This window comes from Oncorhynchus mykiss, chromosome 17 (genome assembly GCF_013265735.2).
Source record: "Oncorhynchus mykiss isolate Arlee chromosome 17, USDA_OmykA_1.1, whole genome shotgun sequence".
Taxonomy (NCBI): Eukaryota; Metazoa; Chordata; class Actinopteri; order Salmoniformes; family Salmonidae; genus Oncorhynchus; species Oncorhynchus mykiss.
The window spans coordinates 16,402,395-16,423,243 of NC_048581.1; the positions used below are offsets into that span (position 1 = coordinate 16,402,395).

A 20,849-nucleotide genomic window follows, 5' to 3' on the forward strand; every position below is an offset into this window, starting at 1 on the left:
ACTGATGTGGTAAACTCCTCAATGCCATCAGATGAATCCTGCAACATAGTCCAGTCTGTGCTAGTGAAAACTCTTGGTAAATTGTATGGTCATGAGGTATTCTAACTCTCACTCCATCTAAGGCTAGGACACACTGCCAGGGTTGAGCTGAGGATGAGAGAGTAATGGCCAACTTGATCTATTTTGACAGTTCAAATAGTAGGGAAGGCTCTCCTGTGAGAAAAGTTGACTTGATCAGATTGCACATCTTTTTTTAAACAACAACTCTTTCCTCCAAACGCAACTCATCTGCACATTATCTACTTTCCAGAGACAGAAATGTAATAGAAACAATACAATATAATACAATATAATAAATTCAATAACATTGAATTTAATAGAATACAATAAAATACAATAAAATATCATAAAATATCATAGAATACAATACAATACAATAATATAGAATAGGTCTTCTGCATGACCTTGCTGCTATGCTGATCCTTCCAGACACAACAATTTCAAAGATTTTGCTGAGTTACAGTTCATATAAGGAAATCAATCAATTGAATTGAATGAATTAGGGCCTAATCTATGGATTTCACATCCAGCCTTGGTAGGCCTGGGAGGGTATCGGCCCACCTACTTGGGAGCTAGGCCCACCTACTGGAGAGCCAGGCCCAGCCAATCAGAATGAGTCTTTCCCACAAAAGGGCTTTATTACAGACATAAATACTCCTCAGCACCCCTCCCCCTCAGATGATCCCACAGGTGAAGAAGCCTGATGGGGAGGACCTGGGCTGGTGTGGTTACACCTTGTCCCCAGCACAAGGTACACCTGTGTAATGATCATGCTGTTTAATCATCTTCTTGATATGCCACACCTGTCAGGTGGATGGATAATCTTGATAAATGATAAAACGCTCACTAACAGGGATGTTAACAAATTTGTGCACAACATTTGAGAGAAATATGCTTTTTGTGTGTATGGAAAATTTCTGGGATCTTTTATATCAGCTCGTGAAATATGGGACACTTTACATGTTGCGTTTTATATTTTTGTTCAGTATAGTTTAACCTCCCTCTCTCTCTCTGTCATTAGCAAAATAACCAACAATAACAGAGTGCTCCACTGCTCCTAAATTACTGGTAGCAGCCCGCCATTTCCTTTTTCTTCTGTAACAAAAGGTCGTTAAAACACAAAGAGATTATTTGTGTCCAAGACTCCTCCTTGTCCCTGCCGGTTTGTGCTGTCTTGCCAACTCCTATGGTCACTGTCACGCTAAACAATGACTATAGTAGTCGGCAAGGCAGCACAATAACAGTTTTGGGAACAGGCTACCTCATTCACTACCATTGAAATCAGGAAAGGCAAAATGCACAGGACAAAAGTGCACTTAATATGTTAAGGTTAGCAGGTTGTATGACTTGGTGGCTGTGCCAGCTAGTGACCACTCTGCAGAGCTGCCTCCAGAACAAGACTCAGGACGAATAACGCTCTCCTGCCCTTTCTGCATCTTGTCGAGGCCTCCTGCGTTGCCAGGACAACCAGAAGGGGCTGACCCCGTCCACGTGACAGAGCTCCTCTCTTCTCCTGCCTCCGGGTGTAGTGTGTGTTGTCTGCTGCCACTGTGACAGATTTGGGGGAAAGAGAAAGTGGTCTGCTCTGGTCTTGCCACCAGACAGTGGAGTTGGTCGTCTGGACCGAGAGAGCAGTCGGGCGTTGAGAGATGGAGCTCTCTGCGGTCGGGGAACGCGTTTTCGCCGCGGAAGCCATTCTGAAACGCCGCGTTCGCAAGGTGAGCATGCCGCCGTTTTTTTGTCGCTGCAGAAGAGCAGACGTGGGCGAGGGTCTCCGCGGCGTGCTTCGAGGGCGAGAACCGAGGATCTGTTTTTTAATGACAACGGGGAGGCCTTGCTGTAGCTAGTAGCAAGCGGATGCTTCTCTAGCAAGCCGTTTTAGCTAGCCGAGAAGCTAGCAAGTGTGCTGTGCTGATGGTTTGCAGTGAATCGTAAAAAATAGCTAACGTTACACAAACGAGTCGGCGTGTAAAGACAACGTAACCTTTAGCTAATTAGCAATGCCAATTAAAATAAAGGCCGGGTTTGCGTCAAATGCAAATCTATGCTTTGTCTTTGACTTTTTACCCAGACAGCTAGACTATAAATATATGATTGCACCCCACATACCATAAACTAGCTCGCCAAACCATACATTAAAGTCGACGGTGTGTCATTATTAACTTTAGCTACATAGCAGCTAAATCAGTTATTCCCTCTCTAGCTTGAGTGAATGTTTTGTCCAGATGCCAGTGGAACTAATCTGCTAGCCAGCCTGTCTGTGTCTGCTTGATGGTAGTGTTTTGTAGCAGCTTTTCCCTCTAAAACTACAAAACAAGACAGGCATACCAGCCAACGTGTTAATCAGAACTGAGCCAATTTATATTACTCAATGTATTGAGTTACGTATTATTTAGAGTAATACGTTACTGTTAATATGTATCTTAGTATTCATGAATAACTAGATAATAAGAAGCCATTTTTGCTCTTACACTAGCTATAAAATGGCTGAATACAGTATTGAACACTTTTGGGCTTTTTCCTCATTCCTCTGTACCTTTCTCTCTTCAGTCTCGCCTAGAATACCTAGTGAAATGGAAAGGATGGGCACTGAAGTAAGTGATTGTGTTTCTAACTAAAAAAATCATTCAGAGTCTTTGCATACCAGCAATCACCTTGTCTGAAGAGACATGTTGTGTTTTATAGTACATCTATCCTAGTAGCTACATCTTTCATAGACTTATAAGTCTCCAATTTATACCACAACCAGAAAATGTTAGCCTGAAATCCAGACCTGTTTTGTGCTAACATTCCACTCCTTGTACTCTGTGTCCTGTGCCAAACATGGAGTGGAATGTCAGCACAAACATACTGTTACCCAGGTTATGTAAATGTAGAGATAAAACCATTGTGCCACCTCTTTGCTTTAGACACAGTACCTGGGAACCAGAAGAGAATATCCTGGATGACAGACTGATCGCAGGATTTGAACAGAAGTGAGTGAAACAGTTAACAGTATTTCAATTCTTACACATTCAATTCCTTTAAGAGAAGTGATGTTTATGACACAGTAAGGACATTTGAGAAATTGTCAAAAAGGGTAACACAATTCTCTCTCCTGTTCTCTCTCATCCCAACATCAGTTTTCCTGTTCCCCCTCATTTTCCCAGCTCCCCTCTCTCTCTCTCTCTCTCCTTGCTCCCTCTGTTGCACTCTCTCTCTCTCTCTCTCTCTCTCTCTCTCTCTCTCCTTGCTCCCTCTGTCGCACTCTCTCTCTCCTTGCTCTCTATGTTGCACTCTCTCTCTCTCTCTCCTTGCTCCCTCTGTTGCACTCTCTCTCTCTCTCTCCCTCTCTTTCACTCCGTCTATATATAAAGGTCTTATATCTGTCCAAGTCCTCTCTTTGTCTCTTCCTGCCAAACACACTTCAAAGCACTCTGCTGCTTACAGGGGATCATGGAACTAAAATGATCCCGTGTGTGTGTGTGTGTGTGTGTGTGTGTGTGTGTCTCTCTCTCTGTGTCTCTGTGTTCAGTCTTAGTCAAACAAACGTCAAACTGTTATTCTTTAATTTTTTCTTCATTCAGATCCCTATTAGCTGACGCCATAGCAACCAACCGCTAGCTAGTCGTCCTGGGGTCCGCTGTTCTGCTTTCACACACCCAGTCTGTCTCATATTGCACCCTATTGCCGATTATAGTGCACTAATTTTGACCTGAGCTCATAGAGATTTGGTTAACAGTAGTGCCCTACGTAGGGGATATGGTGCGATTTTTGGGACGCCACCCCGGGTCTTTTGATCATCCCTGTCTAACTGGAAGTTGGGATGTATGAGAAACAGGATGTTACATTAATAAACGTCTCCCTCAGTTGGCTTTGAACTGTATCAGTCGAGGCCTAGATGTTATTACTTCAATAATTGGCTCAATCCCAATTCAACCCACCCCAGCCTATTGTATCCAGGCAGGCTAGGGTCGTATTTCAACGTATTTCACTGTTGTCCCTTTGTTTTTTCCCTCAGAGAGCGTGAGAGAGAACTTCACGGACCAAAGAAGCGAGGACCCAAACCCAAAAACCTTCCTGTCAAGGTATTGTTTTGGATGTTGTTGTGTGCCACTATCAGAACCACAGCAGAATTAGGACTCGCTGATATATTACCTGTCCCAATGAGAATGTAAGAACAAGACCAAACCTTTCCTTCTGGAAGTTCTGATGATGAGATTCTCCTTTTGAGTTTACGACTCACTTTACTTTCATCTCTCACCTTCTCTCTCCTCTCCTCCCTTCTCAGGCACGTGGAGCCCAGAAGAGGGAGACCTCCACCCCTCGAGCGCCTCGCTCCACTTCTTCCTCTTCTCCTCGAGCCCCTCCATCCTCCTTCCCCTCCGCCTCTCCAGCGCCCTCCCCTAAACTCAACTCCCTGGCAGCGACACACAAGCTGAAGAAAGACATTCGCCGCTGCACTAGTATGTCCCGCCGCCCCTTACCTCGCCCCGACCCCCTGGCCTCTCCCGGATCCTTCTCCGGCTCCAGTGGGTTCCCCTCGCGGCCCCCCGTCTCCCCCTTCTCAGAGACCGTCCGCATCCTCAATCGTCGCGTCAAACCACGCGAGGTCAAACGGGGTCGCATCATCCTAAACCTCAAGGTCATCGACAAACCAGGAAGTGGAGGCGGAGGAAGGGGCGGCGGGGGTAACCGGAGGGCGCCATCCGGCTCCATGTCCCTCCAAGGGGGTCGTCAGAACATCCCCTCCCGAAATAGGATCATAGGAAAGAGGAGTGGAGAGGCTCCGTACCGGCCCTTCCAGCCCATGCTGGGGTTCCCCATGTACGGGAAGCCGTTTGGTCTCCAGTGTGGCGGCCCCGGACCTCTACACCTTCCACACTCAGCTACAGGCTCCAGCACAGGGACCTCAGGGGCTAGGGACACCCAGCCACCCCCCTCTCCATCCAGCTCCAGTGGATCCACCACACCCGCCCAGAACCATCCTTCCCCTCCTGGACCCGCCACTGGGGCCTCTGCCTCTGGGTCGGCTCCCAACTTGAGCACCCAGGCTTTGGCCTCCTCTGCCCAGTCTACCCCTAGCCACCCCCCAGAGCTCCAGAAGAACCAGAACGCTGAACAAGGACCAAACCCCCTCCTCCCCTCCCTCTCCTTTGCTTCCGGTTCCTCCTCTTCCTCATTTGATGAAGAGGAGGATGATGCTGATGCTCTGGACCTTTCCTCACCTCAGGAGGGGAAGAGGAAGCTTCGCCGTCGGCGCCGGCAGAAACGCCAGCCGCCCTCCGTCAGTACCGCTTCCCCTCCTCACCCCCCTGCCGCCAGAGCCTGCCCCTTGACCTCCAACCCTCAGAGGGTCCCCGCCGAGGGCGACCCCGACTGGCACCCGGAGATGGTGGCGAGCAGCGCCAACGTGGTCGTGACCGACGTCACCACCAACCTCCTCACCGTCACTATCAAAGAGTTCCCCTCCCCCTCATCCCGCCCCTCCTCCCCCCAACCAATACACCCAGAAAATACCACCTCCTCCTCACCCCAACTGAAGAACCCCCCACAACCCAAGCCATAGGAAGAGATCAAAGAAGTGGAGATGAATGAATTAGCCTGGCTCCCTGATGTGTTTGTGCTTTCTTGGCCAACTCCTGTGGTCATTGTCTGGGACCAGGCTAGGGAGTAATGCTATATTAACACAGAAGGTTAAAAAAAAACTTCCAATAATAATGAAATTCAGGCCATTTGAATATTGAAGAAGAGCGTTATTTTTTTGAACAGAACTATAAGAAGCTAAGAGCAGGGCGTGCAATATACATCTGTAACAATGCTGATTGTCCAACTTTATGCAGCGTGATTTCTCTTCTGAGGATCAATAAAGTTTATTCAATTCATGTCCACTCTCTTAACCGTGACTGTTTGGAGGCTGGTAACAGATACCGTCAGTCATAATAACGTTCAATTCAATCTTTATTGTAGGGAAATTCATACAACCGATAAGTGTTTGTTATTTGTTCATATTTATACCCATTTTTCTCCATTGGAAGTCCAACTCTTTAAGGTTTAAATGAGGTGATGATATGACGTTGCACTTGCTTTGTTGGGCTTCGGCAATACTGCATTTCTACATTGAGATATTTAGCAACGCACTTGACTCCATTGTTGACAACAACCCTATTCTGTATAATTTCCGTATCCAATATCCACATGTGAATTACAAGCCCTTCTTTTTTCCCCCTCTCTCTCTCTCGAATGCACAGGCCGATATAAGTATATATTTATATGCACGCACAACGTTAATTCAGCTGCAAAAAGAATACAACTAAGCGAGGAAAGCATAGAAAGTTAAGTTATTGCTTTTCTTATTGCCATGTTCCAACGCCTGCCTTTAACTCGCTGTCGCCTTCAAGATTCCGGAATGTCCAGTATTCCTGGAACCTCAGTCAAGACTCTAAACGGACTCTCTAATTATTTAAGCTGTGGACTGCATGGAGTGGGAGTAATGACGATGTAGTATGTAACCTATCCACCGGGAACACTTCTGTTTGTACCTACCAGATATTCTCTGCATCATGTCTGTACCTACCTACCAGATATTCTCTGCATCATGTCTGTACCTACCTACCAGATATTCTCTGTGGAATAACCTGTAGTCCAAACCTCTCAATGGCCTTCTGATATCCTGGTCCCAGATCTGACCATCTTCTGGTGCTGCCCCTGTTTCTATAGGGCCCCCCTCTCTCTCTCTCTGTGTCTCTCTCTGTCTGGTGTATTTGTACAATATTATTACAATATTTAAAAGCATGTGTTGCCTTATAGCTGCTCAGTTCCAACTCCACTGCATCTGGTCCGTATACTGTATTAGATCGATGGTTGATTGTCGTCTAGTCTTTGATACTGTGATAATAATACACATCCTACCACAAACACATCTTCATTCAGCTGTTAATGGATAAAAACAGATTCTCTTGACTGTCATTGGCTAAACCAGTAGATTCTCTTGACTGTCATTGGCTAAACCAGTAGATTCTGTTGACTCATTGGTTAAGCCAGTAGAAGGAGTGTTCATGTACTTCTTGGTGGTGATTTAACAGTTGATATAAATAGGTAGCACAACTTGACATAGTGGCCTACATTTATACCAAGCAGGGCTCTAGATTTCTTTTGTTTTATTTTTGGATGTAATTTCAAGAGCCATGTCATTGGCACTTTAATGTAATGACAAGAAGCCGACCTGAAGAATCCAATATGAAATGTTTGTCCATGTAAACTGGTTCATTTCGAGGGCTTTTGCTTATGTACCTCATTATATATGTTTGAATGAAGCGTAATGTGTAAGCTTTACCTTCTTTAATAATTACCGTTGATTGTTATTGTTGTTTTTGATTCATGTCCAATATGGGTTTGATAAGAATGGAAAACCCCAGATTTTTTATGAATTATAAATGTGTATCAAGACTGCAGTTTGTGTCTCGTAATATTGGTAATATGAATGATGTACATTGAATTGTTGTTTAATGGTAATAACGATGATGATAATGACGAGGATAATGTCGATGGTAACGTTGTGATAATGTAGCTGAAGCATGTTTTGCGAGCCCTTATTGTACAGGTAAGGTGAGCGTGGTCATGTTGACATTCGTTCGTTGTTGCTTTCTGTATATGTTCTGTTGTGCGAGGCTTTTAATAAAAAACACCTCCAAGACCGCTCCTTTTGTCGTTCATCTCTTCAGTTCTTTACAGAGGAGTTCTCTGACCTCTATATGCTGATTCTTGTGAGTTTATCGCTTTAAGATTCAATCTGGAATCTTGGCTTTCAACTGAATGAGAAGGTTGTATTTGATTCTCTATGGCTGGTTTCCAGGGCCCGGATCAAGCCTAGTCCTAGACTTTGAGTAGTAGGTCTGGGGAAACTGGCCTGAGCTCAGACCACTGCTTGGTCCACATGGTGGCACTGTTAACACAGGTCACATGGGCAGGATTTTTGCTCTTAGCCTGCACTCTCAAAAGGTTTGAAGAGACGAAGGTTGGGGCGATGGTTGTGCTTCTAGGGCTTTGGTGGACTTCAGGGGTTAGCCACGGAACACAGAAGTTGAGAGAATATCTGTGGACACACTATTGTGAGAAAAGATAGCAGCTTCTCTTCCCATGGTCCTTCCCACGACCTGTTTTAAGTACCTAGGTGTACACATCACAGACAAACATCAGACAGTGTGGTGAAGAAGACGCAACAGTCACCCAAAACCCTGACAAACTTTTACAGATTGCACAATTGAGAGGATCCTGTTGGGCTGTATCACAGCCTGGTATGATGGCAACTGCACGGCCCTCTCCAGAGGATGGTGCGGTCTGCACAACGCATCACCTGGGGCAAACTACCTGCCCCCCATGATACCTACAGCACCCAATGTCACAGGAAGGCCAAAAAGATCATCAAGGGCAACAACCACCCGAGCCACTGCCTGTTCACCCTGCTATCATCCAGAAAGCGAGGTCAGTACAGGTGCATCAAAGCTGGGACCGAGAGACTGAAAAACAGCTTTCATCTCAAGGTCATCAGACTGCTAAACAGAAATCACTAACTCAGAGAGGCTGCTGCCTACATTGAGACTCAATCAAGGGCCACTTTAATAAATGGATCACTAGTCACTTTATACAATACCACTCAAAATAATGCCACTTTAATAATGTTTACATATGTATCACATGTATATACTGTATTTTATACCATCTATTGCACCTTGCATATCCCGCTCGGCCATCGCTCATCCATATATTTATATGTACATATTCTCATCCACCCCTTTAGATTTGTGTGTATAAGATAGTTGTTGTGGAATTGTTAGATTACTTGTTAGATATTACTGCACTGTTGGAACTAGAAGCACAAGCATTTCGCTACACTCGCATTAACATCTGCTAACCATGTGTATGTGACCATTAACATCTGCTAACCATGTGTATGTGACCATTAACATCTGCTAACCATGTGTATGTGACCATTAACATCTGCTAACCATGTGTATGTGACCATTAACATCTGCTAACCATGTGTATGTGACCAATAACATCTGCTAACCATGTGTAATGTGACCATTATCATCTGCTAACCATGTGTATGTGACCAATAAATTGTGATTCGATTTGTATGCCTTGTCTACTATTGTCCTATTCTACCACACTCCTCACCTTCAATCCTTCATGTCCCTTTAGCATCCATGTCCTCAACTCTCTACCACCTTCTCCCATCCAGCCCAGCCCATACTCTGGCAGGCCACCCATGGTCCCCTCCAGCTCTCCCAATCCAGCCCAGCCCATACTCTGGCAGGCCACCCATGGTCCCCACTCCTCTCCCAACCCCATCCAGCCCAACCCATACTCTGGCAGGCCACCCATGGTCCCCCCTCCTCTCCCAACCCCATCCAGCCCAACCCATACTCTGGCAGGCCACCCATGGTCCCCCCTGCTCTCCCAACCCCATCCAGCCCAGCCCATACTCTGGCAGGCCACCCATGGTCCCCCTCTCCTCTCCCAACCCCATCCAGCCCAGCCCATACTCTGGCCGGCGACCCATGGTCCCCCCTCCTCTCCCAAACCCAGCCAGTCCTCCTCTGGATGGCCTCAGTCCTCTCTAGTTTGGTCTCCCTGTTCCTCCTCCATTCTCTCCCAGAACCAGCCCATCCTCCCTTCTCCTCGCCCTCTCTCCTCTCCCCATCTCTGGCTGGCCTCCCATTGTGGTTTAGGGACTGGACAGATGGGACTTCCTAGTGTGATGGCTGTCACTCCAGGACATCTACAGCACCTGGTGTCACAGGAAGAAGAAGAAGATCATCAAGGACCTCAGCCACCCACGTCATGGCCTGTTCACCCCGCTACCATCTAGAACCCGGAAACAGTACAGGTGCATCAAAGCTGGGACTGAGAGACTGAAAAACAGCTTCTATCGCCAGGCCTTCAGACTGTTAAATAGTCACTACTAGCCGCCCTCAGTACTCTGTCCTGAACCTTAGAGACTGCTGCCCTAATTACATAGTCATTGAACACTGGTCACTTTAATCATGTTTACATACTGTTTTACCCACTTCGTATGTATATCATGTATTCTAGTCAAGGCTTATCCTAACTACTGCGGTACACCTTTTCTATTCATATACTGTCCATACTGTCTATGCCCACCATCATACACATACACTGAGTACACAAAACATTAGGAACACCTGCTCTTTCCATGACATAGACTGACCAGGTGAATCCAGATGAAAGCTATGATCCCTTATTGATTTCCCTTGTTAGATCCACTTCAATCAGTGTACATGAAGGGGAGGAGACAGGTTATAGATGAAGGGGAGGAGACAGGTTAAAGAAGGATTTTTAAGCCTTGAGACAATTGAGACATGGACTGTGTATGTGTGCCATTCAGAGGGTGAATGGGCAAGACAGAATATTTAAGTGCCTTTGAACAGCTGTGGTAGTTGGTGCCAGGCCACTGGATTGTGCCAAGAACTGCAACACTGCAGTTTTTCACCCTCAACAGTGTCCTGTGTGTATCGAGAATGGTCCATCACCCAAAGGACATCCAGCCAACTTGACACAACTATATGAAGCATTTGGTGACAACTTGGGCCAGCATCCCTGCGGAACGCTTTCGACACGTAGAGTCCATGCCACGACAGAGTGAGGCTGTTCTGAGTGCGGGGATTTGACTGTATTGTTTTGTGTTGTTAGATATTACTACACAGCTGGAGCTAAAAACATAACAATTTCGCTGCACCTGCGATAAAATCTGCAAAATATGTACGCGACCAATAACGTTGAATTTGATTTGATTTACTGGAGTATAGTGTCCAGGCAGACTAGACTAGACTCGTGATGTGCGTGGGGGATATCGTGTCGAAGTGGTTTATGTTCCGGTCTGGTAATAGAGGATGTATGCCTCATACACACTTCTGCTGGGGGCGCGCACATACACACACACAATCCATAAACGGGTGTAGTATTTTGGCCTCTCTCTCTCGTCCCCTCTCTCTCTCTCTCTCTCTCTCTCTCTCTCTCTCTCTCACACACACACACACACACACACACACACACGCCTCTATCGTATTAGATGGTGTATATAATGTTATTTTCCTCTTCACCTCCAATGACGCATCCCACACATACACACCCTCCACTCCCTCGTCTGTCTCCCCGCCTACTCTGTCACGGTTCCCATAGTAACTACGGACGGAGGACAGGAGCGGAGCTTAGCAACACCGAGAGAGGGAGACGGTCTTTCGATTTAGGCCCGCTGACAGAACAATCGGTATTTCTACATTTAGAGAAAAACGCAACAAACGCGTCTGTCAACCAATGTCGTTTGTTTTCTGCGCGTTGGGAGTTTTTTTTTTTAGGTGATCGCGTATTATAATATAGGCCTAGGTTATTCGTTGTATTTAATCATATAAAAAAGCAGGTAGATTAATCAACTGATAGGCTATCGAGGAGCGGATTATGAAATCGCACGAGTGATGTTGGCTATAGCATTTTCATAGCCTAATGTAATCTAGATTGTGAGGGGGAAAAACTGACCTTGTTTTTCAGTAGAATCTATCTTTCCAACTGAATTTGATCTCTGATTTATAGGCTAATCTATCGATCGCTTTAGCCCATCTCGCCGCGCTGCCGCTATGAAGTTCGTTGTAGTCTTGGTCGGTGCTGGTTCCGTGGTCTTCCTCGGCGCGGTCATCTGCATCATCGCCAGTGTTTACCCGCGGAAAGCTGCCGCGCCCCAGGACCTGTCCGACAACGCGACTCTGTCTGCTGAGCCCTTGTTTTCCCTGGACTCGGTGGCTCACGCCGGTCCATTGGGCGCTCTCCATGGTGCTGAATCCTACGAGGGCGGCGGAGGAGGCGGCTTGGGGCTGGGGGGTCCCTCCACTCTCAACGAGCTCAGCCCCGGGGAGGTGACCGGTGGTGGTGGAGGGGCGCCGAAACAGTTCAGTTTCAGCCGGCTCATCTGCACTCCGATTCCCGCCGGAGAATGCAAGGCCAAGAGCATGAAGCAGCAGGCGGACGACCCTTCACTCTATGTGGATGAAGACTGGAGCTACCTCCGGACCACCGCGGACGACCTCCGGCAGACGGTGGTGCAGCAGAACGGCCAGATACTCATAGATCAGCGGACCATCCGTGAGCTGTCGGGGAAACTATCGGAGTGCGAGACCGGCCTGGAGGACGGGAGTCCCGGGCACTCCGAGAGGAGCCTGGGGGCCTGGGTGGGCAACCGCCGACTCATGGCCGGGGATGATGTGAGCTCATCGGCCGCTGTGCAGCTGCAGACCGCTAGAGCCGTGGAGGAGCTAGAGAGGGCCATTCTCAACCTGAAAGACCGCATCGAGAAACTGGAGGTGGGTTGGGTGAATATTGAGTATAGCTTACCATATAGCCCAAAGCCACAGACTGTAGTCATATACAGTCTCGATATAAACTAGCTATAAGCAAACATGTGAATAAGCAAATTTTGTAAAAAGTTTCAACAGTAGAGATAATGCGCCTTGGGAGAGCGTATAACACACGTTAGCGCCTTGGGAGAGCGTATAACACACGTTAGCGCCTTGGGAGAGCGTATAACACACGTTAGCGCCTTGGGAGAGCGTATAACACACGTTAGCGCCTCGAGGGGCGCTTTTGATAGGTTTAACCTATATGTCCCAGTGTGTTTTATAATGTCTTGATCATCTCCAGTCAGTCACTGAGCGAGGCCTATAGGCTACTACGGTTAGCATATGTATTATTTATATGATCAAGGGAGATTTATGCAATATGACTATATGGTTACTGATTGCTTGCCCCCAAACAAAGTGAATCTTTCAGTAGATAATCCAAAATAATGAAAAGCATGTCGCCACCAATTGTTAGTAATATCCAACACCGACAGACAGACATGTTGCACAACCCAACGTCTCAACCTTATGCAACAAATAGGCTACAATATCAGCGCGGAAACAGAGGCGTCCCAATTCCAGAACCCCCACTTGGCGCGCCCGTGATGCATGGGGCGAGGCATAGGCTATATCACGTGATAACGACGTAAATTACCATGGGTCTAGTATTCCTAATGGTTAGAATATCCTAATGACATCAATTATTTGATTGACTTCAGGACCTCTAACTCACCCCGACCCTCCCTCCTCCCTCCCTCCTGACTTGATAGACATCAGGATCCCTGACTCCCTCCCTCCTCCACCTCTCCTTCACATCCATCCATTCATCCATCCATCCATCCAACTCACAGCCTCTCTCATCAGCATCATTATATGCACCCGCTCCCTCAGTGCAAGGGGATATAGTTTCTTTCATTTGCTATCTCTCCCCCATCACCACGCAGCTCTTACATCCACATCCGTCCACATCAATAAAATATGAAGGGATGCTGGATGAAGAGAGGAGAGACCTTGAGACTTAAGCCATACTGTGTATGTGTGTGTGTGTGTGTGTACACCTGTGTTTTTGCTGTAGCTTGCTGTCTTAAAGGTATTGAGTGTGTACGTGTCAGAGAGAGAAAGAGAGAGAGAGAGAGAGAGAGGGAGAGAGGGAGAGAGGGGGGTGAGAAAGCTAGGGAGGGTGAGGAAGATAGAGAGGGAGAGAAAGTGAGAGAGAGAGAAAGGACAGAGTAAGTGAGAGAGGATGAGAGAAAGAGAGAGGGAGAGAGGGAGAGAAAGTGAGAGAGAGAGAAAGGACAGAGTAAATGAGAGAGGATGAGAGAAAGAGAGAGGGAGAGAGAGGTGAGAGGGCTAGGGAGGGTGAGGAAGATAGCCAGGGTGAGAGAGAGAGAGAGAGAGAGGAAGAGAGATGGAAAGAGAGATGGAAAGAGGGAGAGTCAGTCTGATGTAAGAGAGGCTATTTTATTGCTTGAGACACTTAACATTTCCCAGTGCATTATAACATACTGCACAGTCCAGGAACAGTGAGTGTGTATGTAGTCTATAGCTGTCCAGGCATTCAATCTCTCCTCACGCCAATTATCTCTCTCTCTCTCTCCCTCTTTCTCTCTCTTTCTCTCTCTTTCTTTCTCGCTCTCTCTCTCTCTTTCCCTCTCTTACTCTCTCTCTCTCTCTCTGTCTCTCTCTCTTTCCCTCTCTTGCTCTCTCTGCCTCCCATCTTCTCTTTCAGTCTGTCTGTCTGTGTGTATGTCTGTGTGCATGTCTCTGTGTGTGTGTCTGTCTCCTGTTGCTCTCTCTTGTCGCAACCCTCTCACTTTACTCGTACTTAGTTGCTCTCTCTCTCTCTCTCATACTCTGTCTCTCTGTCTCTCTTTCTCCATCCTTCCTCTTTCACCTACACCTACTCATTTCTCTCTTCCTTCCTCTCTATTCACCTCCTCTCTCTCTCTCTCTCTCTCCCTTCCTTTCTATTCACCTCCTCTCTCTCTCTCTCCACTTTAACCCTATCTCTATCTGCCTGCCTGTCTTTTCGTTGTTTTCTTAAAGATGCAGTAAGTCATGTCAGAAGCTAGAATATTCATTATTTACCAATAACAACTGAACAGTCCAATAAAACTACACCACATAGTGGTCTAACAACAATATCTAGAATCTAGCAAGTAAGTTTAGTGGGTCAGAGTGCAATATTTATTTAGTTTCAAAGCACAAACATTTGTTAGCACATTTCTCAACCTGGCTTTAACTATGGAGGGAGCCATCCTGCCCCGCTAATTGCAAGGGGGGTTGCCTAGCAACACAAACCTCTGAGAGAGTCAATGTCTGCATTGCATATGACACATTCCCATGATTTGTAAATCTGTACCTCACAAAATAACTAGATACAGAGCATTCGGGAAATATTCAGACCCCTTCACATTTTGTTATGTTACAGCCTTATTCTAAAATGGATGAAATAGTTTTTTTCCCTTCATCAATCTAAACACAATACAAAAACGGAAATATTACATTTACATACATTAAGAATTCAGACTATTTACTCAGTACTTTGTTGGTGCACCTCTCTCTCTCTCTCTCTCTCTCTCTATCTCTCTCTCTCTCTCTCTCTCTCTCTCTCTCTCTCTCTCTCTCTCTCTCTCTCTCTCTATCTCTCTCTCTCTCTGTGTCTCTCTTTCTCTTTCTCTCTGTCTTTCTCTCTGTCTGTCTCTCTCTCTCTGTCTCTCCCTCCTTGCACTATCACTCACTCTTCCACAACCTCCTCTTTTCTTTCTCTCCCTCCATACTAACCCCTTCCTCTTCTCTTTCTCTCTCCTCTCACAGTTGGAGATCGGCCCTGCTGCCCTGAACCTCTCCGTTGAGACTCCATCCCCCAGCGCCGGTGTGGGCGTCAGCAGTGGCATCGCTACTAAAGTTCAAGGGTCACCGTCATCAGCATCAACGACAGGAGGCGGTAGTGTCTCCTCGGGGAGCCGAAAGTCCCCTGGGGGCCCTGGCAGAGGAGGCGGAGGCCCCTGGAAGGACCTGGAAGGAGAGCTGGAGAGGAAGATTGAGATGCTGGAGAAAGAGCGGAAGGCGCTGAGGAAGGAGACACAGACACATCACAAACAGATAGACCAAGGGATTGATACTCTACACCACCGCATTGCAGAGCTGGAACAGAGTGAGTGGAACAGAAAGGGGGAGGAGGGAGGAGGGAGGAGGGAGGAGGGGTACTATAGGGAACTAACAGAAGGTCAAATAAGTTGAGCCCAGATTTGCTGGAAAGCAAAGTAGATCAGAAGGACAAAACGGTAACTTCTTCTTTTACTACAACTACTACTACTATCTGTTTCCCAGAGCCAAATGTAAACCATCTCTCCCTCCCTCTCTCCTTCAGTCTGACAGAGTACAACTACCCTGACGGCTATGTCCTCTCCTTCAGTCTGACAGAGTACAACCACCCTGACGGCTACAGTATGTCCTCTCCTTCAGTCTGACAGAGTACAACTACCCTGACGGCTATGTCCTCTCCTTCAGTCTGACAGAGTACAACCACCCTGACGGCTACAGTATGTCCTCTCCTTCAGTCTGACAGAGTACAACCACCCTGACGGCTATGTCCTCTCCTTCAGTCTGACAGAGTACAACTACCCTGACGGCTATGTCCTCTCCTTCAGTCTGACAGAGTACAACTACCCTGACGGCTATGTCCTCTCCTTCAGTCTGACAGAGTACAACTACCCTGACGGCTATGTCCTCTCCTTCAGTCTGACAGAGTACAACTACCCTGACGGCTATGTCCTACCCTTCAGTCTGACAGAGTACAACCACCCTGACGGCTACAGTATGTCCTCTCCTGCAGTCTGACAGAGTACAACCACCCTGACGGCTATGTCCTACCCTTCCCCATGAGGACCAAGTACATGTAACAACCATCTCTCTCCCCTCCTACCCCATCTCTCTCCCCTCCTTCTCCATCTCTCTCCCCTCCTTCGCCATCTCTCTCCCCTCCTTCTCCATCTCTCTCCCCTCTTTCTCCATCTCTCTCCCCTCCTTCTCCATCTCTCTCCCCTCCTTCGCCATCTCTCTCCCCTCCTTCTCCATCTCTCTCCCCTCTTTCTCCATCTCTCTCCCCTCCTTCTCATCTCTCTCCCCTCCTTCTCCATCTCTCTCCCCTCCTTCTCCATCTCTCTCCCCTCCTTCTCCATCTCTCTCCCCTCCTTCTCCATCTCTCTCCCCTCCTTCTCCATCTCTCCTTCAGGTCTGACAGAGTACAATTATCCAGACGGCTATGTCCTCTCCTTCCCCGTGAGGACCAGATACATGTACGGCCTGGTGCGGAGAGAAATGCCTGAGATGTATGCCTTCACCGCCTGCGTCTGGCTCAAGGTGAAAGAGGGGGGTATCGGCACCCCCTTCTCCTACTCCGTCCCGGGACAACCCAACGAGCTGGTGCTGCTGCAGGGGATACACAACCCTGTAGAGCTTCTTATCAACGACAAGGTAGGAGTGTGTGTGTGTGTGTGTCATTATCATATTCATTACTGAAACACATCAGTTATCTCCTCCTATTGTTCATACTTGTATAGTTTTATGAATAACATTGATTGGTCGATTGATTGATTGATTGATCGACTGATTGGTGGTTGAGCTAAATGTCCCTCCCCTCACTTCTAGGTGGCTCAGCTGCCCCTGTCCCTTGCCCAGGGTGTGTGGGAGCACATATGTTTGAGCTGGACCCTCAGAGACGGGGTATGGAAGGCCTACCAGGGGGGGAAGCTGAAGGGGCGCGGAGAGGGGCTGGCCGCATGGCACCCCATCAAGCCAGGAGGAGTGCTCATTCTGGGGCAGGAGCAGGTGGGTGAGAGGGATGGAGATCTGCAGGGGTGGAGAGTTAGAGGGATGGAGGTCTGGTGGAGAGTTGGAGGTCTGGAGGGGTGGAGAGTTAGAGGGATGGAGGTCTGGTGGAGAGTTGGAGAGTTAGAGGGATGGAGTGATGGAGGGGTGGAGAGTTAGAGGGATGGAGGTCTGGTGGAGAGTTGGAGAGTTAGAGGGATGGAGGTCTGGTGGAGAGTTGGAGGTCTGGAAGGGTGGAGAGTTAGAGGGATGGAGTGATGGGTGGTTCAGTGTTACAGGGATGGAGGTCTGGTGGAGTGTTGGAGAGTTAGAGGGATGGAGTGATGGGTGGTGGAGTGCTAGAGGGATGGCGTGATGGAGGGGTGGAGAGTTAGAGGGATGGAGTGATGGGTGGTGGAAGGATGGAGGGGTGGAGGGATGAGAGATTGAGGGGGGTGGCTTATCCTGTGGCAAGAGGAAGTGAGAAGGGTGGGGTCGAGGTGGAGGGTGGAGGAATGGAGAGATGGATGGGGTGGAGTGATAGAGGGATAGAAGGGTAATAAGAAACCTTGAGAGGAACCAGACTTTTCTGTCAGGCTGGGTGGCTGGCTGGCTGGCTGGGTGGGTGACTGGCTGGCTGGGTGGCTGGCTGGCTGGGTGGGTGGCTGGCTGGCTGGCTGGCTGGGTGGCTGGCTGGGTGGCTGGGTGGCTGGCTGGCTGGCAGGGTGGCTGGCTGGCTGGGTGACTGGCTGGCTGGCTGGGTGGGTGGATGAGTCCCTGATCTCTCTCTTTCTCTTTCACTCTCTATCATCTCTATCATATTATATTTCCTTTCTAGGACACGCTGGGCGGTCGTTTCGACGCCTCCCAGGCCCTGGTTGGGGAGCTCTCCCAGTTCAACCTGTGGGACAGGGTCCTGAAGCCTGCTGAGGTATCCGCTCTGGCTGCCTGTTCCTTGGGCACACTGGGCAACGTGGCCCCCTGGACAGACCAGGACGTGGAGGTCTACGGAGGGGCCACCAAGGAGGCTGTGGACCCCTGCAACCAGCCACCCCGGGCCAGCCCCAGCTCTAGCCCTAAACAGTGAGGGGTTAGAGGGGTTGGTAGAGGGGTCTCTTGGTTGTTATAAAGGGGAGCCGCTCAGTGAGGCCAGTGAGGGTAGTTGGTTTGTTGATGCTCCTCATAAGAGGGGGGTTTAAGGTGTTTTTCTGGGGCAGGGGTTGTGTGATGGGAAACTGGGGTAGAGATGGAGAGTCAGTTGAGTTGTTTTAAAGGGGCATTGCTATTTCCAAGAGAGGGTGGGTGTGCTTGAGGAAGCCTTTCGGAGGGTCTGGGATCAGGGGAATTAGAGATTAGTTGAGTAGGAGTGTTGTTATCTGGGTGTTGTTCACCCACTGAAGGTGTTAACATCAACAGCGCTACAGCTGTTGAGAACAACACCCAGACTAGCTTTAGCTCCGCGGCCATGTGGGGAGATGTTAAGGGAAAGGTGCTGCTTTTTTTCACCCCTCTGATTTAGAGATGAGATGAGATGAGGGGGGGGGGGTTCTCAGCCCCCCAGGGAAGAGCTACATACACCACGCCTCATCACATCTCATCACATCTCATCACGTGTTCTGAAGCTTGTGCTTCTAACTTTGGAATAGGGATTTTCTTCTGCTTTTGGAGATGTGTTGCTACTGTTTGTGATCAACAACAGCTCGGTAAAAGTGAGCGTCTGGACTGCTTTTTCTACTGCGCATTTTGTTGATTTTCTTTGCAGCAATGTTTATTTTTCTAACACGGTCTTCTTTCTATGTGTGTGTGTTACGTGCTTTCAGACAAACCTGTTGCGACTCACAAAACCTCTCACAAAGATGCAATTGTAACGGCCCAGCACAACGTATTGCCATAGAGATAGCTGTTGTGAGTCGCATGGATCATGTAAATGAAGACGTCAATTGATTTCTTAGATTCATAACATCCATCTGCTTGACTTAAAGAGGCAATCTGTTGAGTGATTGGTACATCCATTGTGGCAGGGTGCCCACTTTGTTGTTGTTTCAACTGCAGATTCGCCCTTTAAAGTGATTTGTGTCTCAATGTTTTTTTTAATGTAAAGCTGATGGAATGGAATGTATATCTGTATGCATGAGAAAAGCTTTTTCAAAATTAGAGGTCAGAGGTCAGATTTCTAAATAGTCCTGTTTCCAAGACAGCAACAACACAAAAACGTACAACAATATGAACTATTGAATGGTGCGCTTCACCCCACAAAGGCCAAAATGAATACCCACCTCAAAGAATGTGTATTTAGCTTGATCTTACCTTCACAGAATTGCTTAATAAGTGGGTACAGAAGGGACATTGGGACACTGATGTTGAGTTGAGGGGTGTAGTGAAGAAAAGTGTCCCTGGATTATTGGGTGTCCTTCCCCCCCACTTCACCATTGACATATGGTTGTAAAGTGCCTGTCTGGGTATTACACGCCCAATGCAAATGTCAACTGTATTTTATTCTCTCTCTCTCTCTCTCTCTCTCTCTCTCTATCTCTCTCTCTCTTTCTCTCTCTCTCTCTCTCTCTCTCTCTCTCTCTTTCTCTCTCTTTCTCTCTCTCTCTCTCTCTCTCTCTCTCTCTCTCTCTCTCTTTCTCTCTCTCTCTCTCTCTCTCTCTCTCTCTCTCTCTCTCTCTCTCTACTCTCCCTCTCTCTCTCTCTCTCTCTCTCTCTCTCTCTCTCTCTCTCTCTCTCTCTCTCTCTCTCTCTCTCTCTCTCTCTTTCTCTCTCTCTCTCTCTCTCTCTCTCTCTCTCTCTCTCTTTCTCTCTCTCTCTCTCTCTCTCTCTCTCTCTCTCTCTCTCTCTCTCTCTCTCTCTCTCTCTCTCCTGCTATTGGTTATGATGTTATTGTAACCAGCTGTGATGTCAGTCAGTGTTGTGCTTGTTCATCTTGTGCACCTCCATGGATCTTCTATGATATTGTGACAATATATGGATGAATAAAATAAAATGGTTATGATGTCGTAAGGAGGTACGTTTTGGCTCACTGTGTGTGTATGGTCAAATCCTGTGTGTGTGTGTGTGTCGTGACTGGTCCTCCACCCACACAGAAGGAACTGTGGAGTTGAACTGTGCTGCTCTCTGATCTAGTATCATCTCTCCCACACTAACTGTTATGTATCTGTCTCTCTCCCTTAAAGAGATACTGTTATGTATCTGTCTCTTTCTCTTAAAGGGATTCTTTATGTATCTGTCTCTCTCTCTCTAAAAGGGATACTTTATGTATCTGTCTCTCTCCCTTAAAGGGATACTTTATGTATCTGTCTCTCTCTGTCTTAAAGGGATACTTTATGTATCTGTCTCTCTTTATGTATCTGTTTCTTTTTCTTAAAGGGATTCTTTATGTATCTGTCTCTCTCTCTCTAAAAGGGATACTGTTATGTATCTGTCTCTTTCTCTTAAAGGGATTCTTTATGTATCTGTCTCTCTCTCTTAAAGGGATACTTTATGTATCTGTCTCTCTCTCTTAAAGGGATACTTTATGTATCTGTCTCTCTCTCTTAAAGGGATACTTTATGTATCTGTCTCTTTCTCTTAAAGGGATACTTT

At 47.5% G+C, this 20,849-nt stretch overlaps 1 protein-coding gene across 1 annotated transcript; it reads left to right on the top strand.

Moving 5' to 3' along the window:
- The first annotated feature begins 1,000 nt into the window (after positions 1–1,000).
- Positions 1,001–19,818, top strand: LOC110519827. Its single transcript, XM_036948334.1, has 11 exons — positions 1,001–1,778; positions 2,611–2,654; positions 2,970–3,035; positions 4,061–4,127; positions 4,331–5,605; positions 9,284–9,427; positions 11,661–12,416; positions 15,270–15,609; positions 16,690–16,931; positions 17,106–17,285; positions 18,103–19,818. Exons 1-11 carry the CDS (start codon positions 1,710–1,712, stop codon positions 18,349–18,351), a joined length of 3,432 nt encoding a protein of 1,143 aa, XP_036804229.1. The 5' UTR covers positions 1,001–1,709; the 3' UTR covers positions 18,352–19,818.
- Positions 19,819–20,849: the final 1,031 nt, after the last annotated feature.